Source organism: Elephantulus edwardii, unplaced genomic scaffold (genome assembly GCF_000299155.1).
Source record: "Elephantulus edwardii isolate Elephantulus edwardi_28Jun2011 unplaced genomic scaffold, EleEdw1.0 scaffold00162, whole genome shotgun sequence".
Classification (NCBI taxonomy): domain Eukaryota; kingdom Metazoa; phylum Chordata; class Mammalia; order Macroscelidea; family Macroscelididae; genus Elephantulus; species Elephantulus edwardii.
Window position 1 is genome coordinate 1645579 of NW_006399912.1, and position 25947 is coordinate 1671525.

Here is a 25947-nt window from a genome sequence, read left to right on the forward strand (position 1 = left end):
CATTGGAAAAGTCTGCTGTTAGAGACCTCTCCAAAGTGCTGAAGAGCAACAATGTCAGTCTGGAGAGTAAGGTGCACCTGATACAGGCCACAGTCTTTGCAATTACTTGTTATACATCAGAAACCTGGACAATGACTAGGGATGATAGAAGGAGAATTGATGCCTTTGAGCTGTGGTGCTGGAGAAGAGTATTGAACATACCATCAACTGCTAGGAGAACAAATAAGTTCATATTGGAAAAGGTGAAGCCAGGCTTTTCCTTGGAGGCAAAGATTCTGAAGCTTTGTGTGATCTACTTTGGACATGTTGCAAGGTGGGATCAGTCCTTGGAAAGGGACGTCATGCTTGGGAGGGTAGTGGGACAGCAGAAGAGAGGAAGACCCTCTATGAGATGGATTGACTCAGTGGCTGGGGTAATGGGGATAAGTGTGTCAGAAACAATAAGATTGGCACAGGATAGAGCAGGGTTCAGAGCTATTGTACATATGGTCACTATGGGTCTCAGGCGACTTGACAGCACATAACAACAACAACAATTGCAGTTGTTGTAATGTGCCTTGTGCACAACCACCCCAGTCATTTAGTGGAGGTGTACTGTTGTTACAATCCTTGGCTGCTTTCCAGAATAAGACAGACTAGGAGGAAAGACCTAGAGACTGACTCCCCAAAAATCAACCACTGACAATCTTTTGCATCACAGCGGACTGTACAAGTGATCTCAAAGAATGGCACAGGACCGGACACTATTTTATTTTCTCCCCGGTGTGCATGAAGTCATCATGTGGGGCAAGTCAATGGCCAGTAACGACAACCACTACAGAAGGTGAACAAAATCTCTGTAAGCCACAATTTCCTCATCTGCAAAATGGGTGCTCTAAGATGAATTGCCTGGGAAGGCTGTTGTGCAGAACTGAATGAGCTGGCACTGAATCGTTAGGCACTGAGAACTGAGGCCAACGAAGTCCTCTGAAAGTGGCAATCATTAATATTGCCGCTTTCTGATTGCTATAATTTCTTATTTCATGGAAATAGTGAAGCCTCGCTTCGTTATTCTGGCCCATCATGATAATAAAAGTAATAACTGGTTGGTTGTATAGTGTATAGTTTGAGCAGGAGGGGTAGCTCATTCCTGGAGAAGGATATCATGTCGAGAAAAGCAGAGGGTCAGGGAAGAAGTGGAAGACCCTCGATGGAGCAGACTGATCCAGGGACCACGACAAGGGCAGTGGAGACTGTGAGGGTCGGAGGCTGCCCGAGAGAGCAGAGTTGCATTCTGTTGTACGTAAGAGTCATTACATACCTGAGCTTTCTTGATGGCACCTCACAACAACAACAACAACTATTTAGGCACTCCTCTTATGACTGGAGAAATGTTAGTTTTCAACCCGCAGCTCTGTGCTAAACACACACCCTTAACCATTGCCCCAAAACCCCTCTGATAAGTTAAATGCCTGGGACTTGGGCCCAGTTTTCTCAGCTCCCGACCTAGCTGAGGTGACCCAAACACTGAAGCTGTATCAACTGGCTAGTCGAGGAGGACTAGCGGAGCGGGCACGACATGACGTGTGGAGGATCAAGACACAAGCAAGACATGAACACCCTTGGGAAGTTCGTAGGGTGCTTCAAGTCAACAAGCGTTCATGGAGCCTGCTGGATGACACACATTACGCCTGGGGTGGTCAAAGAGCACAGCCTTATGCCTGAACGTGGAGAAAATGAAGTCCTCACAATTTGACTTACAATATCGTCTGAGTCTGTTTGGCTGGGAGGCCTATTGCTGGGAACCGATGGGAAACTGAAGAAACGTGGCCAGACCTGCAGCCTTTTAAAACTCATTTGGTCTTAGAGGTGCACTCAACTTAAAAAAAAAAGGAAGGGGGAAAAATAAAAAAGAATGTGGCTGTCAATGTTTTTGGTCTACTTAGATAAATAGTCAGTACCTCGGAAGCAACTAAAAGAAATCCAACAATGTATTTCATTGGGCAGAGGGAGAAAAAAAAAAAAAACACCAACAACCCAAAACAAAACAAAAACCTTCTTAAAGTTTTAAAAAGCAAACATGTTCTTTGAGACTAAGGTATGCCTGACCCAAGCCAAGGTCTTTTAACCACTTCATATGCATGTGAAAGCTAGACACTGCAAAAGAGAACACAGACAGGTTGGTGCATCCAAACAGTGACGTGGGGGAAGAAAACTGAGTATATTATGGATTGCCAGGAGGGAGCGCTAGTGGCCAGACCACAGGACGCTGTGCTGTTAGAACCTAAAGGTGGCCCCTCTGGCAGTTCAAACTGAAAGCACCAAATAATGGGAACCTTCACTGCCTTTGAGTTAGCAGGGAAACCCCCTTACAGGCCAGGTCCTCAGAGCTGAAGACCTGGAAATGTTTCCCCCTGTTCTAAAGAGTGACACTGTCAGCCTGAAGGCACATGGTGTGAATCCACTCTGAGGGAGAAAGATGGGCAGTTGCCTCCCTTGCAATTTACAGCCTCTGAACACCCACTGGAGGGTCAGCTATGTGTGGTTCCTACTCAACAGTACATTGTCGCAACAGTTGTAGTTAAGTGTCATCTCAAGTCATAGATGACTCATAGCGACCCTATGAACGAAAGACCTGAACACTTGTATAACTTTCATCATTTAACAACAGTACACAAGATCATGTTAAGACAGGGCTGACTCACAGCAACTAACAACAATATATTTTATTTTTATATATAATATTTTTAAGCATTCCATTGATTGAATGCACCGTAGTTTCTTTATCCATTTCTCTGTTGATAGGTACTTTGATTGTTTCCATGTCTTCGCCATAGTGAGTTTTGCTGAAGTTAGCATGGATGTGCTATATCTGTTCATATGCATTGAACTATCTGTTCGTATTTCCAGCTTTCTAAGGAAGTGCCAATCTGCTCTCTATAATGGTCCATTCGTATAATGGGGTACCATGCGACACTAAGCAACAATAAAGAATTCACAAAACATTCCTAACAGGGATGGATCTAAAAGACATTATGCTGAGGGACATACATCCGTCACTAAAGGACAAATACTGTCTAAGACCGCTGTTAAAAAAAGCTAAGAAAAGATTTATACATGGAATCATTCTTAGATGGTTACTAGGATGGGAAAGGAAAGAGAGGGAGTAGTAAAAATGAGTGAATAAAATATATGTATTGAGTGAAGGTAAAGGTAATACATAGTAAGGGGATGATCAGAATATCAGCAAAGAAAAGAAAGACACAGGGTGATAATAGAAAGATTGATGGAAATCAGAATTATAGGGAGGAAGAGCGAAGGTAAGATTACGTTGTGGGTATTGAAATTCATGTTACAGAACAAAATGCATATGAATGTTCAATGAAAAAGAATTTATAAATGCTCACTCACTCAAATCACGGTAAAGAAAGATATGGCAACTGTACCAATGAATAAGTGAGTGAGTGAATGAATGAATGAAGGGGGAATGAATGACAGCAGTTATTTTCTTCATGAGGTGAGGGTTCTTATGAATGGAGCTCAGAGGAGAGATGGATGATAGGACTACAGAAAATTCCACCCCAGGTAGATGAGTAAACTAAACTAAAGCAGGACCTGTGTTCCTCATCAGTCAGCATTTACTGAGCACAGACTCTGCGTTAGCTGCAAAAGGCAGGCGGGTCGAATCCACTAGCTGCTCCATGGAAAAGATGAGGACTCCTCCTGTGCCATTTACAGCCTCTGAAAACCTGCCGGAGGGTCTGCCTCAATGACACATAGTAACATCATCAGCAAAAAACACTTAGCTGCTTACTGAACATTGGTGGTTCAAAACCACCCAGTGACTGTGGCGGGGGTGGGGAGTGGAGGAGTGGGGGTGGAGTAGAAGCAACAGAAATGCTGTTGTTAATTCTGTTATAACTCATGACAACTTGCCTTTGGATTTCCAAAGCTGTAAATCTTCATGGGGAGGGGACAGGGAGACTGCTGTGTCTCTGTCCTGCTGAACAGTTGTGGGATTCGAACCGCTAAACCTTCTGTTAACATTGACCAACATATCACACGTTACCAAGCATGGAGATCTGCTCCCATAAAGAGCACAGCTTTTAAAGCCTATGGAGCAGGTCTGCTCAGTCGTTTGAGTTGCTCTGAACTAGAATCATCTCAATAGCACCCAACAGCATCAACAGCATTGAGCATCCAGCTATGTCCGTGTTGCAGAATTACATGGAGCTAGACAGATGCTGTTCCTGACCTGTTGGGGACACAGATCTGGAGAATATGTGATTAAGGAGCAAGGAAACACCAAAAAATTAATGTGGGTCCCCCCGCCGCCTCAATCCTGAGCTAATTGACTGCACAGACTTAACTCGTGATTCAAGAGAAAATGATGGCTGATTGTTTCTAATTCTCCTCATTTTTCTCCTCCTCCCTTTCCTTACCCCCCCCTCCTCTCCCCTGTTCCCTCTTCTAGTTTCAGAGACCTCATGACTATTCCCCACCTTTTCGATTTGGCACGGTGCCTAACGGAAGCACGGAGAGAAACATTCGGAATAACTATCCCTACATGCACCAGTACATGACCAAATTTAATCAGAAGGGAGTGGAGGATGCCTTGGTCAGCTTGAAAACTGGGTAAGGATGGGGATTATTTTTTTCTCTGCAGGCCTGCCAGAACCCTGCAGAAAATGACTCTCTGCATGCCTTGATGCTATCTGTGCCCACTGTTGAGTTTGGGGAGAGAGAGACTGCGGTGCAGATGGACCCCTGTTGATGGCTGTTTGGGTTAATCTGATGAGCATCTCAGCCTTCCTTCTGAGCTGCGTTAAGAAGCAGCAAATCCAGGACACTTTGAAATGCAGAGAGCCAGAGGGGTTTCTCAGAGGGATAAAGAAGTTGTTCCAACTCTGTGGGGTATCTTAGCCTAATGGAAAACTCTAAGAATGGTTGAGCATTTTCTTTAAAGTGGTGGAAACAAAGTGGTCGAGATGTCTGTCAAATTGTAGGTTTCAACTGGGGGAGCCATTTAGCTAAGCCTGGCATACTGATAACAAGCTTTATTGGCCGACTCATAATACAATATTGATGAAAGGGAATGGAAAAATGTGGAAAGAAAGGCAATGAGAGGGCCTCTATAAATGGACGATTAACATTCTTGTCTGTCGGCATCACTGAGCACAACATGAAATAATCACCAGAGCTATTGAGGCAGTGCCGTGTGTGGTAAAAAGTGCAGACTCTGCATAGAGAATGAGGCCCCGTTGCATTATGTGCTGTATGACTTGGATCAGTTAGTTAAGCAAGCTGAGTCTCAGACTGTGTTGTTCAGTGCCATTGAGTCAACTCTGACTCATAATGACCCTGTGAACAACAGATTCCCATCTTGTTCTATCCTGTGCCGTCCTTACCATCTCTGATATACTCGAGCCCATTATTAAAGTCACTGTGTCAGTCATGTTCTTGAGGGTCTTCCTCCTCTCTTTCCCTGACCCTCTACCTTTCCCAACGAGACGTCTTTTTCTAAGAACTGGCCACTCATGACCACATACATACCCAAAGTAAATGAGGTGGAGTCTCACTATCTTTGCCTATAAGGAGCACCCTGGTTGCACAATCCGCCAAGACAGACGTGCTTGATCTTTTGGGCATCTGTGGGACATTCAGCCCTCTTCTCCAATACTATGACTCCAAGGCATGAATTCTTCTGTCATCCTTTATCATTGCCCAACTTTCAGATGCAAAGCAAATAATTGAAAAGACCATGACTTGGATCGTGTGCACCGTAGTCTTTAAACTGAAATCATTGCTCTTCAGGACTTTGAAGAGGTTCCTGGCAGCAGTTTTCCCCCAATGCAATACATCTTTTGATTTCCTGACACCATGGATGTTGATTGTGGATCCAAGTAAAATGAAATCATTGACAGTTTGAATCTTTTTTTCCCCATCTGTCATGATGTTGCTTTTTGGTCCTGTGGTGAGGATTTTTGTTTGAAGGCTGTAATCATTGAACTTTTTGAAGCAAGTAGCAAGGAAGGTTGTGTCATAGTACTGGCTCTTGGTAAGTCTAAGTCTTCTTCCAATCCTGATGCCACATTCTTCATCATAGAGTCTAGCTTCTTGAATTATTTGCTCAGAGTACACATCAAATAGGTCTGGAGAAAAGATACAACCTTGACATACACACTTACAGATTTTAAACCACCCAGTGTAATAATAAGATGTAGTTCATAGGGTTCTATGAGGATGAAAAGAGGCATTTTGATGTAAAGCATTTTGGACAGTATGTGGCATATAGGCAAGGCCTAATTGTCACTGTTGTTATTTGTTATAAAGATTAAATTCTATTCCGCGGGTTCCTTTTAAAAGTCAAGGATGTGTGAAATACATTTTTGGAAGGATTCCATGAAAATGCTTTTGTTTGAGATGAAGGAATTGTTTAATGAAGAAAATTTGCTTTTCCGTAAACCTAACTTAGGTGGAACGTCTCAGGTGACTGAGTGTCTGAGGAGTGGGATGGGGCACAGTGCCTCTTTCTTGCGGCTCCATTCAGGACCACCCTCCGTCATTAATTCAAGGCTGTAAATCTTAATGGGAGGAGATACCTATCTTTCTCCTTCAGAACCACGGGTGGGCTCAAACCATCACTCTTTGAGTTAGCAGCCCAACATGCTTTATACCAATACACTTATACCAACACATCTACCTGGGGAGAGGGAGGACCCCACTTAACCACCAAACCAAATACCTGCCTGATTCCGAGCAGTCAGCACCCTCTCATTGTAGTCTCTAGTTGGGAACCTCTTTGGTGTCTTGACAGGAACCCAAGGGTGTGCATTTAAGACTTAAATCCAACACTGATCCAAAGCTCATTTGCAAATTGTTCCTCTGACCTGGAATGGTTTTGTTTTAGCTGTTTACTGACACCTAAGATATGCACAGAAACTATAACAATGTTAAATACATTCTCTAGATGACTTTGTACAATCTGAATGTTCAGATCAACTAATGAAATCAGGGATTCAACCCCTAGTCTCCACTCACACCTTCTTCCAGCTACTTCCAACCATAGTCTGGTTTGCTTATTACTTTAACATTGGATAAGTAAATTATGTCATGTATTTTCTTTTTCTTAATGTGGCTACATGAATGGATGGATAGATAGATAGATAGATAGATAGATAGATAGATAGATAGATAGAGGTAGATAGGTGATAGATGAGAGAGAGAGAAAGAGAGGGGGAGGGGGTAGATAGATGATAGATAGGTAGGCAGATAGATAGATAGATAGATAGATAGATAGATAGATAGATAGATAGATAGATGATAGAGAGATGATACAGGGAGAGAGAGAGAGAGAGAGATACACAGAGATACACTGAGTGGTATAGTTGGTTAAGTGCTGGACTGCTGACCGAAGGGGTGGGCACTTAGAACCCAGCAACTACTCCTTAGGAAAGAGAAGAGGCAGCCACTTCCTGTTAGCATGTCCAGTTTGTAAAACCTGGTAGATGGTCACCATTGATTGGAATCCACTTGATAACAATGGGTTGTTGTTGCTAGGTGTCTCATAAAGTCACATATAATTCATAGTGACTCTGTGAACAAAAGGAACCCTGATGGCAGACTGGTGGGATGCTTGGCTGCTAACCAGTACTTTAGAGTTTCAAACCCACCATCCACTCGAGGAAAGCATGATGTGGAGTTCCGCTTCTGTAAACCTTACTGGGCAGTTCCACTTTCCCCTGTAGGATTGCTCTGACTGAGTTAGAATCAACTTAGCAGCACCGAGTCTGTTTGTTTGTTGGTTTGTAGACTGTGTTTGTACATCTTTAGTTGAGACCAGATTTTGATGGCTTTCCAGCTCAACTATGGATGGAGCTTTTGTTTTGTTTTGTTTTGTTTTGTTTTTCTTTCTTTCCGTCCTTTTCATGGTGGCACTTAATCAGCACGCGCCGCTGTCTTAGGCAGACCGCAGACACAGGCGTGGATGGCAGCGGCTGGAAACTGAAGTGAGTGTCAGAACCCAGTTGCAGCTGCTCAGCCCCGTTTTCACCCATCTGTCACCCGGAGCATAAAATGGGTTGTTTTCTTCCCTTTTCAATCACTTTGTTTAATAACACAGCAAAAGGGAAGTGTAGAAATGAAAATCTTTGGCCATAAATTGTACAAATTGTTTTCTGGAAGCCACATAGTAACAATAACATTCATCTTGGCAATCTGGGGCAGATGGCATTTGTACTCTGTACTCCTTAATCTCTCATCTCATGTTTTGTGCTATAAACTCTGAAATTAGAACTGAAGAGGTATATGTCTCTGGTTTTAAGATATAACTGCATAGACCCTTTGTGATAAGGGTTAGGAGTGCTCATTGCTGGAGACTTCATTTCAGTGGGTTAATATTGGTCCTGCCTGATGCCAGGGACCATTGATGGCCTAGTGGCAAGAAGCTGTGCTGCAATACCAAAGACACACGGTTCGAATCCCCCCTATACAATTAACTGCCTCTAAAAACCTGCGGGAGGACCAGCTATGGGTTGGTTCTAACTGTAGAACACACAACAATAACTGGGTGATGCAAAGGGTTAGGTGATTGGCTATTCACACAAAGGTTCAACATTCAAGTTGTAAATCTTTACAAGAGGAGCCAGCCAATCTTTCTGACATAGAGAGGCCAACTCGGGTATTCACTGGTAAGGGTTGACCTGGGGGCAACTGGTTTGGTTTAAAGTGTCTCAGAACCATCTGTTTGTCCCGCAGGTTCCTTGATTAGTTATTGATACTAATTTTCAAATGTTAGGTGTCATTGAGTCGGCTACTGCAGATGGAAACCTTGTCTTATCCTTGACCGTCTTCAGTTTCCCTCATGCCCAAGCCATTGTTGGCATCGCTGTGCCAGTCCATCTCCTTAACAGTCTTCTCTCTTTCTCTGACCCTCTATCTTTCTCAGCCTGATATCATTTTTCCAAGGACTGATTCCTCTTGACAACATACCCAAACTATGTGAGATGAAGCTTTACCATCTTTGTTGCTAATGAGCATTCTGGTAGCCCTTCCTCCAAGACAGACTTGTAATCAATCATGGACCGCTAGGAGGACAAACAGGTCTGCCCTGGAGAGGGTGAATCCAGGCAGCATCCTGGAGGCGAGGATTCTGAAGCTTCGTCTGACATGCTTTGGACATGTTGCAAAGAGCAACATCCCAGGAGAGCAACATCATGCTTGGGAGGGTGGAGGGACAGCGCAGGAGAGGAAGACCCTCGATGAGATGAATTGACTCAGTGACTGGGGTAATGAGGGTAGGTGTGTCAGAGACAATAAGGTTGGCTCAGAATAATGCAGAGTTCAGAACTGTTGTCATAGGGTAGCTATGAGTTGCAAGTGACTCAACGGCACATAACAACAATAACAATCTATCAAATGTTTGATACTCATTGCCAAGACCACAGTTCAAGGCATTTATTCTTATTCTGCTTTCATTATTCACTGCCTGACATGTCAATTCATTGTGAAGATACCAATCTTCAAACAGATAATATAGTTTCATGAACAGACAAAGGATCAGGAAGTATATAAAAAGGTAAACAGCAAAGCATTTTCTCTTCCACACTATTCTTTATCTGCCGAGGGACCCGTACAGAAGCCACATTTACTAGATGTTCATCTTTTAGGAGCCCTGATGGTATAGCAAGTGATGTGTTGAGCTGCTAACCAAAAAAATTAGTGGTTCAAATATACTAGCTCGCCTCTCTGTAGGAGAGAGATGGGCTGATTCCCCCTGTACAGACTTACCACCTCTGATAGAAAGTTGTCTTGGGCTGGAATGTACTTGACAGTGATGGGTTGGATTGGATTTTTTATGCATCTTTCATCTATCTGTCAGTGCATGAAGAACTGCAATGTTATTATTGTTTTACAGGTGTATTGTCTTTCATTGTGTGGATGTGCTCTGATGTATTTGTTGTTAGACGTCATAGCGACTGTCCATGAGGCCGATTCTCTGCCCTCTCGCATGCCCTTCTCATAATCTTTCATGTGCTTAAACCCCTTCTTGTAATCACTGTCATTTCTTCTCACTGAGGGTCTTCGTTTCCTTCTCTGAACCCCCCGCTTCTCCAAGTGTGATGTCCTTCTCTGCGGGCTGACGCCGTCTGACAATGTACCAAAGTATGTGAGACAGCAGATCAGGCGGGATTGTGCTCTGTTGTTCAGAGGTTGCTATGAGTCAGAACTGCAATATTTCAAAGACAAGCTATGAATAGCTGGTGGCGAGCAGACCCTTGGAAGGCATAGCCGTGGAGCATGTGAATCTGCACTTCTAAAAATGATTTTTCATTTTAACTGAGATTTTAACAGAAGTTTATAGAGAACTTGGATTTCCATTCATTCACTGTTGAATGTTTTCCTCCCTACTCACACCCCCAGTTCACTTTTCTATTTGAAAAAAAAAATTCTTTCATTGTTGCACAATTTTCTAACCAACCAACCCCACCCCCCAAGTCCACTTTGCTATACAGCTCATATTCTGAACTGTTATCATGAAATAATCATATATTCCTTGTAAACAATTCTTTCCCTCATCTGTTTCAATGAAGTGTACATTTAATGGTATTACAAGCAAAAGCAAGCACCCAGGGGGAAAAAAAAATGCAGTGTACATTATTTATCCCCTCTTTTCTTAGTTTCCCCCTAACCTTCATGTCAGCTCTGTTTTATAACAGTGGCATTATGCAGTATTTGTCCTTTTGTGAATGAGATAGCACCAGCAGAGCACCTCAGCCAAACAGCAGACGGGCCTATGGCATAAACAGGAACATAAGGGAGTAAAACGTTCCTTAGGATCATCAACCACAAGAGACCAGGCCTTTCTTCTGAGGCACTTCTCTTTTTTTTATTATTATTTTTGTGTGTGTGTACCATCAAATCAGATCTGACTGGTACAGGAGGAGATTGTCCCTCCTTCCCCGGCAGAGCATCTGGTGGATTTGAACCGTGCGCCTCTGGGATTGTAGTTGCAGCTCCTTACCACTAGGCCACCAGAGCTCCTCTTCTGAGGCACTTCTTATGGATTTGAACATTTAACCCCTCAGTTAACAACAGTGTACTGGCAGTTTGCACCAGGCAGGGCCTCAAATGAAGATAAGGCATTCCAGAAATCTTCAGGACGTTCAATAGGAAGCTAGGCATTGATGTGCAAACTCAGAGATAGAATTTTTCCATTTTAATATGTGTACGTGTGTGTGTGTGTGAGAGAGAGAGAGAGAGAGATATTGACTGATTAGGGACCAAAGATTCTCAAAGTCCAGCTTGGTTCTGCATCTGAATTGGGATTGCTAAAAAGAATGAAGGTTCCTGCGCCTGGAGGGTGAGGCCTCTGTCTGCATGTGCTGTAATGAGCTTCGCAGGTGATTGCAGTGGCTGTGTTTTGTGCTCTCTGCTCTAGAAAAGGAAGATGCCGCCAGAAACGAGTGGAGATGGATTTAGGTTTACAAATGCTCAGTCATCAGAAGCTGACATTCTCCAAGCAGTTTTGGCAAGTGAGCAAAACTGCTTGCATGGCACTTACGCCAGATTGAAATGAAACAGCCAGGATCCCAGGGACTCCAGAGAGTCTAATACTGCAAGGCACAGTGGGATAGTTTGTGGGTTTTATTTTAATTGATTCTCACGTACCATTATGTGTAACCAAAATGATGAAAAGGTCCCAGTCTCCCTTAGAAGCATCAATCTTTAACTCTCAGGCCCTGAGTCTCCGGGGCAAGTTCATTCCCAGCCCAATAATTCTGGGAAACTGACAGGCCTCTTCTGGCTTCCTCTTTACATGGACTCGTTGCAAAGGAGACCTGGAGGGAAGGACTGTCTTTTGTTTTGTTTTGGTTTTTGAATAAAATTTTATTTTAGTTGTGATTTTAACAAACATTTACAGAGAAGATTTTCATTCCTTTTATTGTTGTATATTTAACCCCTCTTTCTTCATTCCCCCTCCCCCAGTTCACTTTTTCTTATTAATATTCATTCATTGTTGCACAATTACCTACCTCATCCCCTTCCCTCAGTCCTCTTTGCAATGATGTACCTCTTATTCTGGGCTGTTGTTGTATATATAATGCCTAATCATATATCCCTTTTAAACAGTTTTTGCCTTCATCTGTTCCAATGCAGTGGTATTACCTATCTATCACTATTATCTATCACTCTTATCCTATTCTTTTCCCAACCCCCCCATGTCAGACCTGCTTTATACCAGTGGTGCTATGCAGTATTTGTCCTTTGGTGACTGAGATATTTCACTCAGCATGATGTGACCCAGGATCCCCCATGTTGTATAATATTTTACAAGTTCATTGTTTTTCAGTGTTGCATAGTATTTCATTGTCTGGCTATACTATAGTTTTTCTGTTCATTCATTTGTTGATGGTCACTTGGGTTGCTTCCATCTCTCTGCTATTGTAAATAATGCAGCAATAAACTTGAGTGTGCATATATGTGTTTGGGTGATGGTTATGGTTTCTTTAGGGTATATTCCCAGAAGTGGCATTGCTGAGTCAAATGGTATTTCTAGTTCCAACTTGTTGAGGAAATGCCAAACTGCCTTCCATAGTGATTGTACCACTTTACACTCCCATCAATAGTGAATATGGGTCCCAATCTCTCCATAGCCTCACCAGCATTTATTGTTTGCTGCTCTGTTGAACTTTGCTGTTGTTACAACGGTGATGTGATATCTCATAGTTGTTTTTATTTGCATCTCTCTAATAGCTAGGGATTTTGAACGTTTCTTCATGTGTGTGTTTGCCTTCTGAATGTCTTGAGGGCTGTCTTTTGACAAACAAGCAGCATTTCTCTGTGAGGGTGAACGTGTCCTTGACGTATGTGTAAGAAGAAAAGGGAAGATTCTTTTCTTTCCTTCATTTGTTTGTTCATTGAAATAACAAGCTCATTTCTGAGTTGATTCCAATTCCTAGGGACCCTTCTGATGGGCAGAGTGGATTACTTCAGCATGTATACAAGGCTGTGCTCTCTATAAGAATAGATGGCCTCACTTTTCTGCTATGGACTGGTTGGTGGCTGCAAACCTCTGAGCTTTCTTTTAACAGGCAAGGATTAACCACTGCGCCAGTAGGGCTTCTATATATAAAAAAAACACCCCAAAACAAAGCAAATGGCCATCAAGTCAATTCCAGCTCATAGCCACGCTGTAGGACAGCATAGAAACTCCGCAGGGTTTCCAGAGTTGTAATCTTTATGGAAGTAGATGGCTCCATTCTCCCCTCTGCGACTCGATGGCACTTAACAACAATAACATCGACATAGAGAGATACCAGTTGGCCTAGGGGACAGAAAGTGATGCTACCAAGCCAAAGGTGAGTGACTTTTCTTCTGCGGCCCTCAGGCCTCTTTTTCATTGTTTTTGTTCAAACATTCTTCTAGGTCGTATAGCCCTGGTGTGGTAACTTGTGGTTGCTGTGAAGCTGAACACCGTGACACTGATGAGTCAAATGCATCAATGGTTACCTATGGTGGACAGTGATTGGTGGAGCTCCCCGATTAAAACAAGCTTGGAAGGAGGAGTGGCATCCACTTCCATAAATAGCTTGCCTCCAGAATCCCTATAAACCTGGAGAAAGGATGAAAGTAATACAAGTGTTGAGGACTTTCATTCATGGGGTCGCTAAGAGTCGCCTACGACTTGATGACACTTAACAACAACAGCATGATATAGTGCAGCTCATTGGTTCAAACAACCACTCTCTGGAATTAGGAACCATGTGCTTATCCCCTGCGCCACCAGGGCTGCTTCTTGGCCCACTTGTTTATGTGTTTTATCCAGCTTTAGTCCACCAACACACAAATCTGTGTTGTGCATGTCTCAGTTAAATCTCCCCTGTTATCTTGAGCTGTTTTCACATTTAATGACCCCCCCCAGTGTTTTGTAATTGATTTACCCTTCTCCTGCCCTCAATTTCCGCCGTGCAGTAACGGGTGGCTGGCCCTGCTGGACACTACAAAAATAGTCACTACAAGAGCCCTTGCTGGGCCTGGGACTTCCTCCTCTCTTGCTTGTCTGTGCAGGGCCCAGCACTCTTTCCCTTAACTTGAGGGGTGCTTTCATCTTGTGAATGACTCCCTCCTAGTCTCTTTTTGGCTTGGGCAACTCTGTACTGTGGAACTGAATTTATCATCTTCTGTCAACAATTGTGGTTTCTGTCTTGAGATCTGTTTAGTGACTTTCTCTAAAGCCTTAGCTCCTATCCCGCCTCTGGATTCACTTAACTCAAATGGCTTTATCCCCGCTTAAAGCTGCCTTGACTGCATTTTGTGCGAGCTTTTTGAGTTGGTTTGGGAACCACACGAGCAATTTCTTTCTAACTGATAGCATTTCTTGGGAGCTTACCCATGTGCCAGGCAGCGTTCTGAGTGTTTTACTTCCATTATCTTATTTAAACCTTGTAACAACCCAAAGAGACCATGAGCGCCGTGATTCCCATGCACAATGGAGGAGAAGAGGCAGAGAGAGGCTTAGGTGCTTATGTGAGATAAGTTTTGTTCCAGAGCCTGCAGTCTGAGTCACAAGTTGAATAAAATAACAGGCATCCATCCCTGGAACATTGGACCATTAGGTACTTCCTGCTTGCCCTCAATTATGTAAAATGTAGCCTTATTTTGTTCATTCTTGAAAGGAGATGTTGAGTAGTACAGATGATTAACACCATCAGCTGCTAACATGATGGTTGGAGGTTTGAGTCCACCTAGGGACACCTGGGAGGAAAACCCTGGTGAACTACCACTTATAAATCAGCCCCTGAAAGCTCCATGGAGCCCAGTTCTTCTCCGACACACAGAGTCGCCTTGGGTGTGCTCAGGAGCACCTAGAAGTGGTGATTTAGCTTTAAAACAACTCTTTTCTCTTTGAAAGCTTTCACATTACATAAAAGCAAAAGGCAAATCAAACCTACTGCCGCAGAGCTGAATCCGGCTCATAGTGACTCTACAGAGCAGAGTGGAACTGGCCCATTGAGCTTCCAAACTTCAACTCTGCAGACACAGGCAGCCTCACCTCTTCCCTGTGAAGTGGCTGCTGGGTTCAGACATCGTTTTGGTTAGCCGCTGAGTGCCTTAGCCTCAGCACCACCAGGAAGATAGTCCTCTTTCCACTGATGGGGAGAATAGACGTGAACTCACAGGACAGATAGATGGCATCTGTATGCAGAAAGGAAATTACAGAAAGGACGTGTTGGAGAAAGTCCTCCTGCAGAGAAGTTGGAAAAGGGGGACCCACTGGAGATGCCGTCTCCTCTTGTTGACGACTGGACGTCATGCAAGGTCTCATTGATCCTGTGTCAGCTCGGCCAGGTAGGCGTCTCTTCACTTCACAGAAGGAGAAACTGAAGCCCAGCGACATTAAGCAACTTGGTCAGAGTTTACCGGTAGTGACAAGAGTCAGCATTTGAACTCAGAGCTGTATAACACCTTCCTCCAGGACATGCTAGCTCTCTGCTTGTCTGGGGACTGAACGACTTTGGGAATGAGTCTTGGGTTCTCAGAAGGTAGCTGGACTAGGAGTCCCTGGGGAATGGCGGTGTAGTTTACACACTCAGCTGGTAGCCAAAGGAGGGCGTTCAAGTCCACCTGGAGTCAACCCGGAAGACTTGGCAGCCCACTTCGAGGAAGTCAGAGATGAAGATCCAATTGAGACAGTTCCATTCTGATACACCTGGAGGCAGAGCTAACTTAGGGCAACTCATGGTCATACCTCCTATTATTCTGAGTCACCCATGAGATTGGCGTTCTCCCATTGTCCCCATTGCACAGATGGGGAACTGTGGTGCAGCAAGGTTGCATCACTTGCTCAAACACAGTGCTCTAAATGGAACTGAGAATTGAACCCAGGAGGCCTGCCTTCCATTAATTTTTCCATAAAACTTATTGCGATGAGAAAGTCTGCAGTTAGAGACCTCTCTAAAGTACTCAAGAGCAACGGTGTGTCTCTGGAGACTAAGGTGCACCTGATACAGGCCATGGTTTTTGCAATCACTTGTTATGCATCAGAGAGTTGGACAATGACTAGGGAGGATAGAAGGAGAATTGACGCCTTTGAGCTGTGGTGCTGGAGAAGAGTACTGAATGTACCATGGACTGCCAAGAAAACAAATAGATTCATCCTAGAGAGGGTTAAACCAGGCTGCTCCTTGGAGGCAAGGATTCTGGGGCTTCGCCTGACATACTTTGGACATGTTGTAAGGAGAGACAGGTCTTTGGAGAGGGACATCATGCTGAGCAAAGTGGAGGGACAGCGCAGGAGGGGAAGACCCTCTATGAGGTGGATTAATTCAGTGACTGGGGTAATTGGGATGGGTGTTTCAGAAGCAATGAGATTGGCACAGGATAGAGCAGGGTTTAGGGCTGTTGTACATAGGGTCGCTATGAGTCGCAAACGACTCGACGGCACATAACAACAACAACTATGTGTTTTGCTGTTTGCTGTAAATGTATATATTCTTATTACAAAAATTTAAAAGAACAAGTAATGAAACTTCCCTTTGGGCAGGTCCTAACACCCTACCCTTAAAGCAGACACTGGTATCTGTTTCGTGTACCTTCTCCTAGATCTTTGCTATTTGTGTTTACATATACTGATGTTCTTGTTATTGTTTTGTGTACCATAGAGTTGGAGCTGACCCTCCAGTGGGTTTTCAGAGGCAGTTAATCACAGGGGAGGAGATTTCCCATTCGTCTCCTACAAATATACAGATAACCCTTGACTTAATTATATATTTGAGTTACAAAGTTTATATGAAATATTTCTAACCCCAAAGGCAAATATAGGTTTTATAAAGGTACTGATAATAATAAAAAATCAGTAATTACAAAAACAAATATATGTGTATAGAGGATATATATACACGTGCACATACGCTTACTTATAGAGATATATGTGCATACTCAAATAAAAACCAATTTAATGATAAAGTAATAAAAATAGAATGCTGCTGTAAGTTGAAGGTCTCTTTGTATGTATATGTACACACATAATTATAAAAGTCTATTCTTCTATAGGATATTGCAAATTACAGGCAGTATAATAGAGTTGGCTTTTCAATTCATCATGTGGTTTAGAGAGCTTTCCATAGCCTAGTGGATAAGGAATTACACTGTCAACCCAAGGGCAGGCAGTTCGAATCCACAGATTCTCTGTGGGAAAAAGTCTCCTACAGTGGTATTTACAGCCTCTGAAAACCCACTCAATGATCAGCTATGAATCTGTTCAGCAACAACAACAGTATGCATGCAGAACAACCATCATCTGCCAAACCTCTGCATGGTCAGGAGTGCAGTTCATTTCTCCTGTCTCTATTTATTCATCTTGCTCTTCTGCCGATGTATCTACTTGTTGTTGTGTACCATCAAGTTGGAACCAACCCAAAGCTGACCCTCTGGCAGGGTTTCAGAGACAGATAATCGCACAGGAGACTGACAATCCTTCTCCCATGGAGGATTCAACGCTGGTGGATTTGAACCACGTACCTTTGAGATTGCAGTGCAGCTTCTTGCCCCTAGGCCACTGATACTGCAGGATTGTGGATGTAATAGTGCTTACCTTTGTTGTCTATATTTCTTGTGCATCTTTCCTTGTCTTCCTTTTCTTTATAATTTGATTTCTTCCCCCCCCCTTTCTTACTGATTTTTTGATTGGTTTGTAAACAATAACTTATTTACATTGTGTTCCATTCATGTATGTTGTGCTTTATATAATCTTTCATTTACACTGAGTGTCATATAATCATTCATATACATTGTATTTTATATGATTAATTACAGGTGATCTATGCCCATTATGACCCCTTCTTTTCAAGTCCCCTTTGATTTCATTTCCACCCTGAATTCTACCCTGCCACATACCCTGAGTTGGAGCCCACTCAATGACAATCAGCTTGTGTTCTGTGTTGGTTTTGAGCTTGGAAGGCAGTAGACAAAGCCTGTCTGGGCCATTCCTTATGCTCAGTCTTGCTCTCCCTCTTTTGAACTCTCCTTGCCTTGTATATTCATTGTGTTTCTCTCTATAACCTGTTTCTCTCTTTCTATAACTCTTCCTCTCACTTTCATCCCTGTCTTTGTCTCTCTCCATTCACTCCTTTTGGTCTGTCTTCATCTCTTGCTGTATCTTTAACTCTCCATTTTGTCTGTGTGTCTTATTCTTCTCTTCCTCTGTATCTCTTTACCTCACTCAAGGTCTTCTGCTATCACTCTCACTGTCTTCCACTTTTATTAGAAAGCTGCTTCAATCTCTCCCTCGCTACTTCCCTCTCAGCCTTGTCCACCTCCTTCTGTGTCCCTGTCTTCAAAACGTGCTCAGAATTTTCTCAATAAAAAAAAAAAATTACAATGAACTATCAGTCTTACTTACCCAATTCATAGCACATATTACGTGAGATCTAATCAACACAAATTAAACTGGCAACAGCTAAGAGCGCACAGGGTGAAATTTGTTATTGACTAAAAAAATCTATAGACAACTCAAGTCTTCTTGGCAAAATTTGAATCTCTGCACAGTTTTAACCCAGGAGAATTGAACTTGGTGGAATTAATTACCAGACAAGAAAACACATAAGGCAGAAGCTATAAATTAGTACAATTTGCCATGGTATAAAAGCTGGATGATGAATCAAATCTTTATTAAAATTGAAATACAAAATAATTGATCCCAGTGAAAATGATTTTTTGGGAAAACATAGAAACAATTTAGCTATGTTATACATATCCTTAATAATGAAGATTAAAGACTGAGGTTTCAGTATGGATTATAACCCAGTGTAAACAAATCAGAAATATATTGAAATAAGTAGCATAAAAGGAGGAAAGATTGACATCATCAAGGATTCCTTTTACTTGGTCCACAATCAGTGCCCATGGAAGCAGTAGCCAAGAAATCAGATATCAAATAACATAACACAATATGTTAGGGGAGAATGTGCAACATGTTATTGTTGTTGTTGTTATGTGCCGTCGAGTCTCTTGCGACTCATAGCGACCCTATGTACAACAGCCCTAAACTCTGCTCTGTCCTGTGCCAATCGCACTGTCTCTAATACACCCATTCTGATTACCCCAGTCACTGAATCAATCCACCTCATAGAGGACCTTTCCTTTCTGCTCTATTCCTCCACCCTACCAAGCATGTGTCCCTCTCCAAGGACCGGTCCCTCCTTAGAACATTTCCAAAGTATGTTAGATGAAGCCTCAGAATTCTTGCCTCCAAGGAGCCGCCCGGTTTAACCCTCTCCAGGATGAATCTGTTTTCCTAGCAGTCCATGGTACCCTCAGTACTCTATTCTAGCACCACAGCTGAAAGGCATCAATTCTCCTTCTATCCTCCTTAGTCATTGTCCAACTCTCTAAGATCTATCTAAGATTAGCTAGAATATCCCTAGTTCCACGACCCCTTCTAAACTCAGCCTGGACTTCTGGCAGTTCTCTGCTGATGTGCTGTTCCAGTCGTTTTTGGATAATCTTCAGTAGAATCATGCTTGCATGTGAAATCAACGAAATTGTTCTATAGTTTTCACATTCTGTTGGGTAACCCTTCCTTGGGATGGGAACAAATATAGATTTCTTCCAGTCTGTTGGCCAAGTGGTTTTCCTCCAGAATTCTTGGCACAACTTGGTGCACACGTCCAGGGCAGCATCTGTTACCTGAAATATGTCAATTAGTATACCATCTATTCCTGGGGCCTTATTTTTTTTACCATTTCCTTCAAAGCAGCCTGAACTTCTTCCTTCATCACCATAGTGCTACACAGGGCCTCTTTTAAAGTTCCTAAGAGCAAGGGTATCACTTTTAAGACTAAGGTACACCTGACCCATGACATTTTCAGTCAACTGATATGCGTATGACAGTTAAGACAGCAAATAAGGAAGACTAGAGAAAAATTGATGCCTTTGCATTGTAGTGTTTTCTAAGAATAATAAATACTCCACGGACTGCCACAACAATGAATAAGGAATACCAGAGAAGAGCTGAGGACTTTGAATTATAAAGTTAGCAAAAAATAAGGAATCTACCTTGGCCTACCAGGAGAAAGAACGAATTAGTCTTGGAAGCAGTTCAGCCAGAGTGATCCTTAGACAGGAAGGTGGGGAAGCCTTGTCTGTTGTTCTATGAACTTGTTATCAGGAGAGACCCGTCCTTGGAGAGGGACATCGTGCTTGATAGAGAGTGAACACAAGTGAGGAGAATGAGACAAATTGACACACTGGCTTCAACAATGAGCTCAAGCGAGGCAATGATTGTGGGGATCAGGCAGGACTGGGCTGTGCTCCGTTCTTTTGCCCTTGGGGTTGCTGGGAGTCAGAGCCAACTTGTCAGTACTAACAACAACATGCACAACTTAGAGCTGGGCCAGAGATCAGCTTAGTGACGTTTCCTCTGAAAATGCTTCCTCAGTGAGAAGTGATCAGTGAGTGTGTCTGTAAACATTTTGCACGCGTACTCAGAGGCAAAACATTTGTAGGGTCCCAATAGCTGGGGCTGAGTGATTTCCTGGGTACATTTGAGACCTCTGTGGAATAAATCTTCGCCCCTTTGGGTTACTTTCCTAAAGCTAGCTTTAGACTACTGGTGATGGTCTCTACCGCCAGGGGTCAGTCTTCCGGAGCTCTGGAGGCCGAGTGGTAAGAAGTTACACTGCCAGTGCAAAGGCACAGGGTTCTAATCCACCAGCGGCTTCATAGGAGAAAGATGAGTACTCTCCTCCTATGCCATTTACAGCCTCTGAAAATCTGTTGGAGGCTCAGCTATAGGTTGGTTCCAAGTTGACAGCTCATGACAACACCAATAGCAAGTCACTCTTCAGGTGAGAGATGAGGCAGTCCACTCCTGTAAAGATTGTTGTTGTTGTTAAATGCCGTCAAGTCATAGGCAACTCATGGTGACCCTATGAACGAAAGACCAGAACGTTTATATAACTTTCATTGTTTCTCCAAGTTCATAGGGTTTCTGGAGGCAAGCTATTTCAGAAATGGATGCCACTTCTGCTTCCAAGCTCCTGTAATGATTACAGCCCAGGACACCCAGTGGGTCAGTTCTACTCTGACCTGTAGGGTCACTATGAGTTGGCATCAGATGACAGCACACAGCAAGGATGCTGATGGCGGACATTGTGGTTGAGTGAGAGAATTCTCTGCTTTGGTACAACAGAACCAAGTCTGGTTTCTAGCCAGTTGGTTTTGTGTCTACCTACAACCCATCGTCAGTGGCAGCTTTCCTAATGCCGATGCTGAGAGGTTCCAATAGAGCTTCTGGACTAAGACAGACTAGAAAGAAAGGCCAGAAACCAACCAATGAAAACACTATGGCTCCCAATGGTTCAATCCATAACTGATCATGGGAATGACATAGGACTGATGTGTATTTTGTTCTATCATGCATGGGACGGCCAAAGGTCAGGAGCTGACTTGATGGCATCTAACAATGCTGCTGATGGTGGATACACTCTCTGTGCATGGGCTTCTGGGGCCATCAGTGACCATCCACACCATTCTGTCCTGTGCACATACTCGCTATGGCCTCCACCGCTGTTGCTTCTTTGAACAACAACCCCCTCCCAGTTCCCCATATCTGCGGTTTACAGGATACTCTCACTTCCATTATGATCCATCAATCAGCCAGTCTTGTGTGATGGCAGCCATCCTCCCCACCTTACGGACCAGGAAACTGAAGGTCAGAGAGGATCTGTGATCAGTTTCCATGTACAGTGGGGACCTTGGCTGGATACCCCACTCCACGGTTGCCCCAAATGTGGTGACCAGCCTGAATTGCTAATGGGTTTCTTTTCCTAGCAAGTCTTTAATGTGAATTCTAAAAAATAACACATTTCAGCCATTATCAATACGATTTTTAATATTCAGTAACACTTTAGGCTAGACCTCCAACACACAAACACACAGACACACACACACACACACACACACACACACACACACACACACACACACAGTCTCTTCCTCATTAATTCATCACATCAAGTCAATGCCTTGTTAAAAGTTTCTTGAATGTTAATGAATGAATAATTAACTTTAACTATATAATTAGCCCTTTAAATGTGCTGAGACCCCCCAGAGAGCCTCTGGAAACATGTGTAAGAAGATGATGAGGTATACAGCTTCTGATTAAGAAGTAGCAGGCAGCTGGACAATACACGTCCCCGCTGACAGTGGGAGTCACACCCCACTCGGAGGGATGATCTTCCCTTGTACAGGTTGGGGAGCCCAGATTTGCTGACAAGCAGACGTTGGACTGTCACGGTCCCCACAAGTGCACAGAGGTGCCCTCTGAAGTGGCCGCTACTCGGCTGTGCTCAGGAAAGCGGCAGCGATCTTCACAGCTGTCAGAAGTTCCTCGCAGGACACGTGCAGATTCAAGAAGCATGAGGCGTAGGCATCATCCCTGCCACTGGGCTGCTTTGCAGAGAAGAGGCCTCCATCCCATCTCATTCTTCACTGTTGCCATTTCTCATCACTTTCACTGTCTTTGAGACTCTGGTGGCAAGACAGAGTGACAACATCACACAGGTGGACAAAGTCATCACGCCACACAGCTGTCTGGGCTCCACCCTCCCCTTGGGTAACCAAGATGCTGCTCCATCTCCCACAAGGCTCAGAGAAGAGGGGTCACATTCCATAGGAAATGGAGACATAAAAGTGAGGGCAACTTTGTTGTTTCAAGTAGAGACTTGCTCACCACTCAGGTGTCATCTCAAACTAACCTCTAAGCCTGGCTCTGACCACCTGCCTGGGAGAAAACTCTTGGCCACTACCTCTCTGTGACTTAATCTCTTAGCAATGCTTAGCAGAAATACCAGATGTGAGTTGCTTTAAGGAACAGAAGTATATTCTCTTGCAGTTTAGGCTCTGACGTTCAGGGTGTCAGCTGAGGCATCTCTATCTCTGTCTCTCTGAAGGTAAATCCTTGCCTTGGCTTCTTTAGCTTTCTTCCGACATTCCTTGGAGATTCCTGAATGGCATCCATCTTTTTCCCATCTTTGCTTGCTTCTCTGTGTCTAACCTGCTCTAGTTTTGGTTTGGTTTGTTTACAAATAATACGATACAATTGCAGTTGACACGTACAGCTGAGTTTTGTTGTTCTTGGGATTTACAAACTGGAAGAAATCACGGAAGCAGCAGCCTTTGTAGCCAGATGGTCCAATGTGTTGGTGGCTTTGAACCCTCAAGTTTGCAGCTGGTGTCAGAGATGGGGACAGATTTTGAAGGACTGTGACCTTAGTCTCTATTGATTGGCCAACTCTGGGTAGTTAGGGTGTGAAGTCATTTAAGACAGTGATGCCAGACCCTCATATAGCTGGGTGTTTGTTGGGAAAGAGATTAATGACCTTACCCTTGAACTCATTGCCACTGAATCCATTCCAACTCACAGCAACCTTCTAAGACAGAGTAAAACTGACAAACTCTAAGATCTCCAAATCTGTGAACCCTTATGGAAGCAGCTATGACATCTTTCTTCTTCTAAGCAGCTGGTGGGTTTAAACCACTGACCTTTCAGTTAACAGCTAAACCCATCATCACTGTACCATCAGGGTTTTTTATAACATGATTGACCCCTCTCCTAATCTCATCTTACTGCTTCTTCCTAATTATTTGCCCTGGTTTTTAGCTGTAACCTCCCTCCGTCAAATCCTTACCCCTAAAACACTAAACAGAGCTGCTTCCCATTTACCCCACAGGGGTTTAGGGTACTGAAGCGGAATCTGAGCATTTATCTTAGCAGGCTTTGGTGTTGGGCTTCCTGACTTCAAGTATTGCCTCTCACACAGGCAAGTGGGTGAATGTGTGGAGCCACTTTGCCTCTCCGTGCTTCAATTTCCTTATCTGTCAGTGGGGAGGGCTATTTGGGGGGGGGTTGGTGAGAGGGCTCTTATTTGTCCATCAGTCGCATTATTGGGAGAAGTCACAGAAGTGAACAGTAGCATGAAAATGACTCCAGACTGGATCTGGCACGTAGCGCGGACTCTGTCTCTTTGTGCCATAAAATCTGAATTAGATTGAATGAGTTTATGTGTTTTGAGCTATGTGCCAGGCACTGCACACACATTTAATTTATATAACATCATTTTATTCCCAGCAGCCCGCTAAATGCACTCATTCTCCGCTCCGTTTTGCAGACAAAAAACTGAGACACAGAAATATAGGTGCTTTGTTCCAAGTTCCCAACTACAAAGCTCCCTTTCTCCTAAATCAATGGATTTTTTTACCCCACTTGTTACAAAAATAAGTATACAGCACAATGTTCACCAAGTCAACATTTCTTGTGTACATTTTAATGATATCAAAGATATTAATCCTTTCTTAATTGTTGCCAATTTTTTTAATGACTATCGACAAGTATTTTGTTCTGATGGGTTTCTTTTTTTAATTTATGTAACAGCAACAACAACAACATTATCAGTGAAAAAAAATTTTCAGCTTGACAATGGTAAAGCTTCTGGGGTCAGAGCAAAGAGAACACATAGCCCTGCTCCCTCAACCTGCTCCGTGCTCCCCATAGAACACAATGCAGTACAATGGGTGATGCTGCTTGCTGAAGCAGCCACCAGCCATGTGTGAGTGTATGGCTTTAATTTACCTTAATGACTCTTTGGAAATGAAAGGAAGCAGCCCAACTCTCGCCAACAAATGAATGGATAGAAAAACTATGGTACCTCCACACAATGGAATATTATGCAGCACTGAACAGCAATGACCTTGTAAAACACTACACAACATGGGTGAGCCTGGAAGACATTATGCTAAGTGAAGTATCTCAGTCATAAAAGAAAAAATACTGCATAAAACCCCAGTTATAAAATAGGACTGACTTGGGGAGAGAATAAGAAAAAAGTGAATAGATAATGAACCTTGGATTGGAACAGATGAGGGGAAGGACTGTCTGAATGGAACATATGATTTAACGTTATATGTGTGATAGTTGACAATCTTGAACAAGAGGTTCATTGCAAAGTTAACCAAGGAGGAAGGGAGGAGGAGGGAGGAAAATGCACAACAATGAATGAAAACTCATCCTTTCTGTAAACTTTCACTAAAATCATGATTTTAAAAAAGGTTTTAAATTTTTTAGAAAAATGAAAGGTTCCCTTCTTCGATAGCATCCGCCACATTTCAAGCACTCAGTAGCCCTGCTGGACAGTACAGTGGTGGGAGGGCACTTCCTTGTTATAATACTTTTAATGGATTCAGCAAACTCATTGCCATCTAATCAGAACTGATTAATAGCTGATCCTCTAGTGGGTTTTCAGAGGCTATAAATTGTACAGGAGAAGATTACCTATCTTTCTCCTGAGGAGCAGCTGGGGGATTTGAACCACCTGCCTTTGGATTGGCAGTGCAACTCCTTACCCACTAAGCCACTGAGGCCCCTTGCTCTTTAGACAGTACTGTGGAGAGGTCTAGTGCACATGCTAAAGGGCTTTGGAAAACAGACTTCGAAATGATCACCGACAAACCTGGGACTACCTTAGCCTTCCCAACCTTGTCTCCTTTTAGGCAGCCTTCTGTGGCTGCTGCTTGCTGCCTGGTTGTGATCCATAGGCCTTTCACAGGCTGCCTTTTATTTTATTTTATTATTTTTTCAGAAGTAGATTCTCAGACCTTTCTTTTTAACTCATCTAGTCTGGAGGTTCATGGAAACCTGTTCAACTGAATAGCAGCACACAAGCCTATGCTGACAGATGGCTGCACATGAGGGGCATTCACTGGGACTTGAACCTGGGTCTCTCTCATTAAATACAGACAAACCAATCTGTCATTGAGTGGATTCCAACAGATCAGACAGACTCTACAGATCAGACTTGAACTGCCTTCTGGGCTCTCCTCGGCCATATATCTTTCTGGAATCAGGGTTAGGGTTAGGGTTAGGGTTAGGGTTAGGGTTAGGGTTAGGGTTAGGGTTAGGGTTAGGGT

The 25947-nt window shown here is 43.3% G+C and overlaps 1 protein-coding gene across 1 annotated transcript in view; it reads left to right on the forward strand.

Annotated features, from left to right (window-relative positions):
• GRIN2A (glutamate receptor, ionotropic, N-methyl D-aspartate 2A) overlaps window positions 1-25947 on the forward strand; it is a 547317-nt gene that overhangs the window by 470593 nt on the left and 50777 nt on the right. Inside the window, exon 11 of the mRNA XM_006895214.1 lies at window positions 4454-4614. Coding sequence (XP_006895276.1) covers window positions 4454-4614 — 161 coding nt within the window. The remainder of the gene's footprint in view (window positions 1-4453; window positions 4615-25947) is intronic.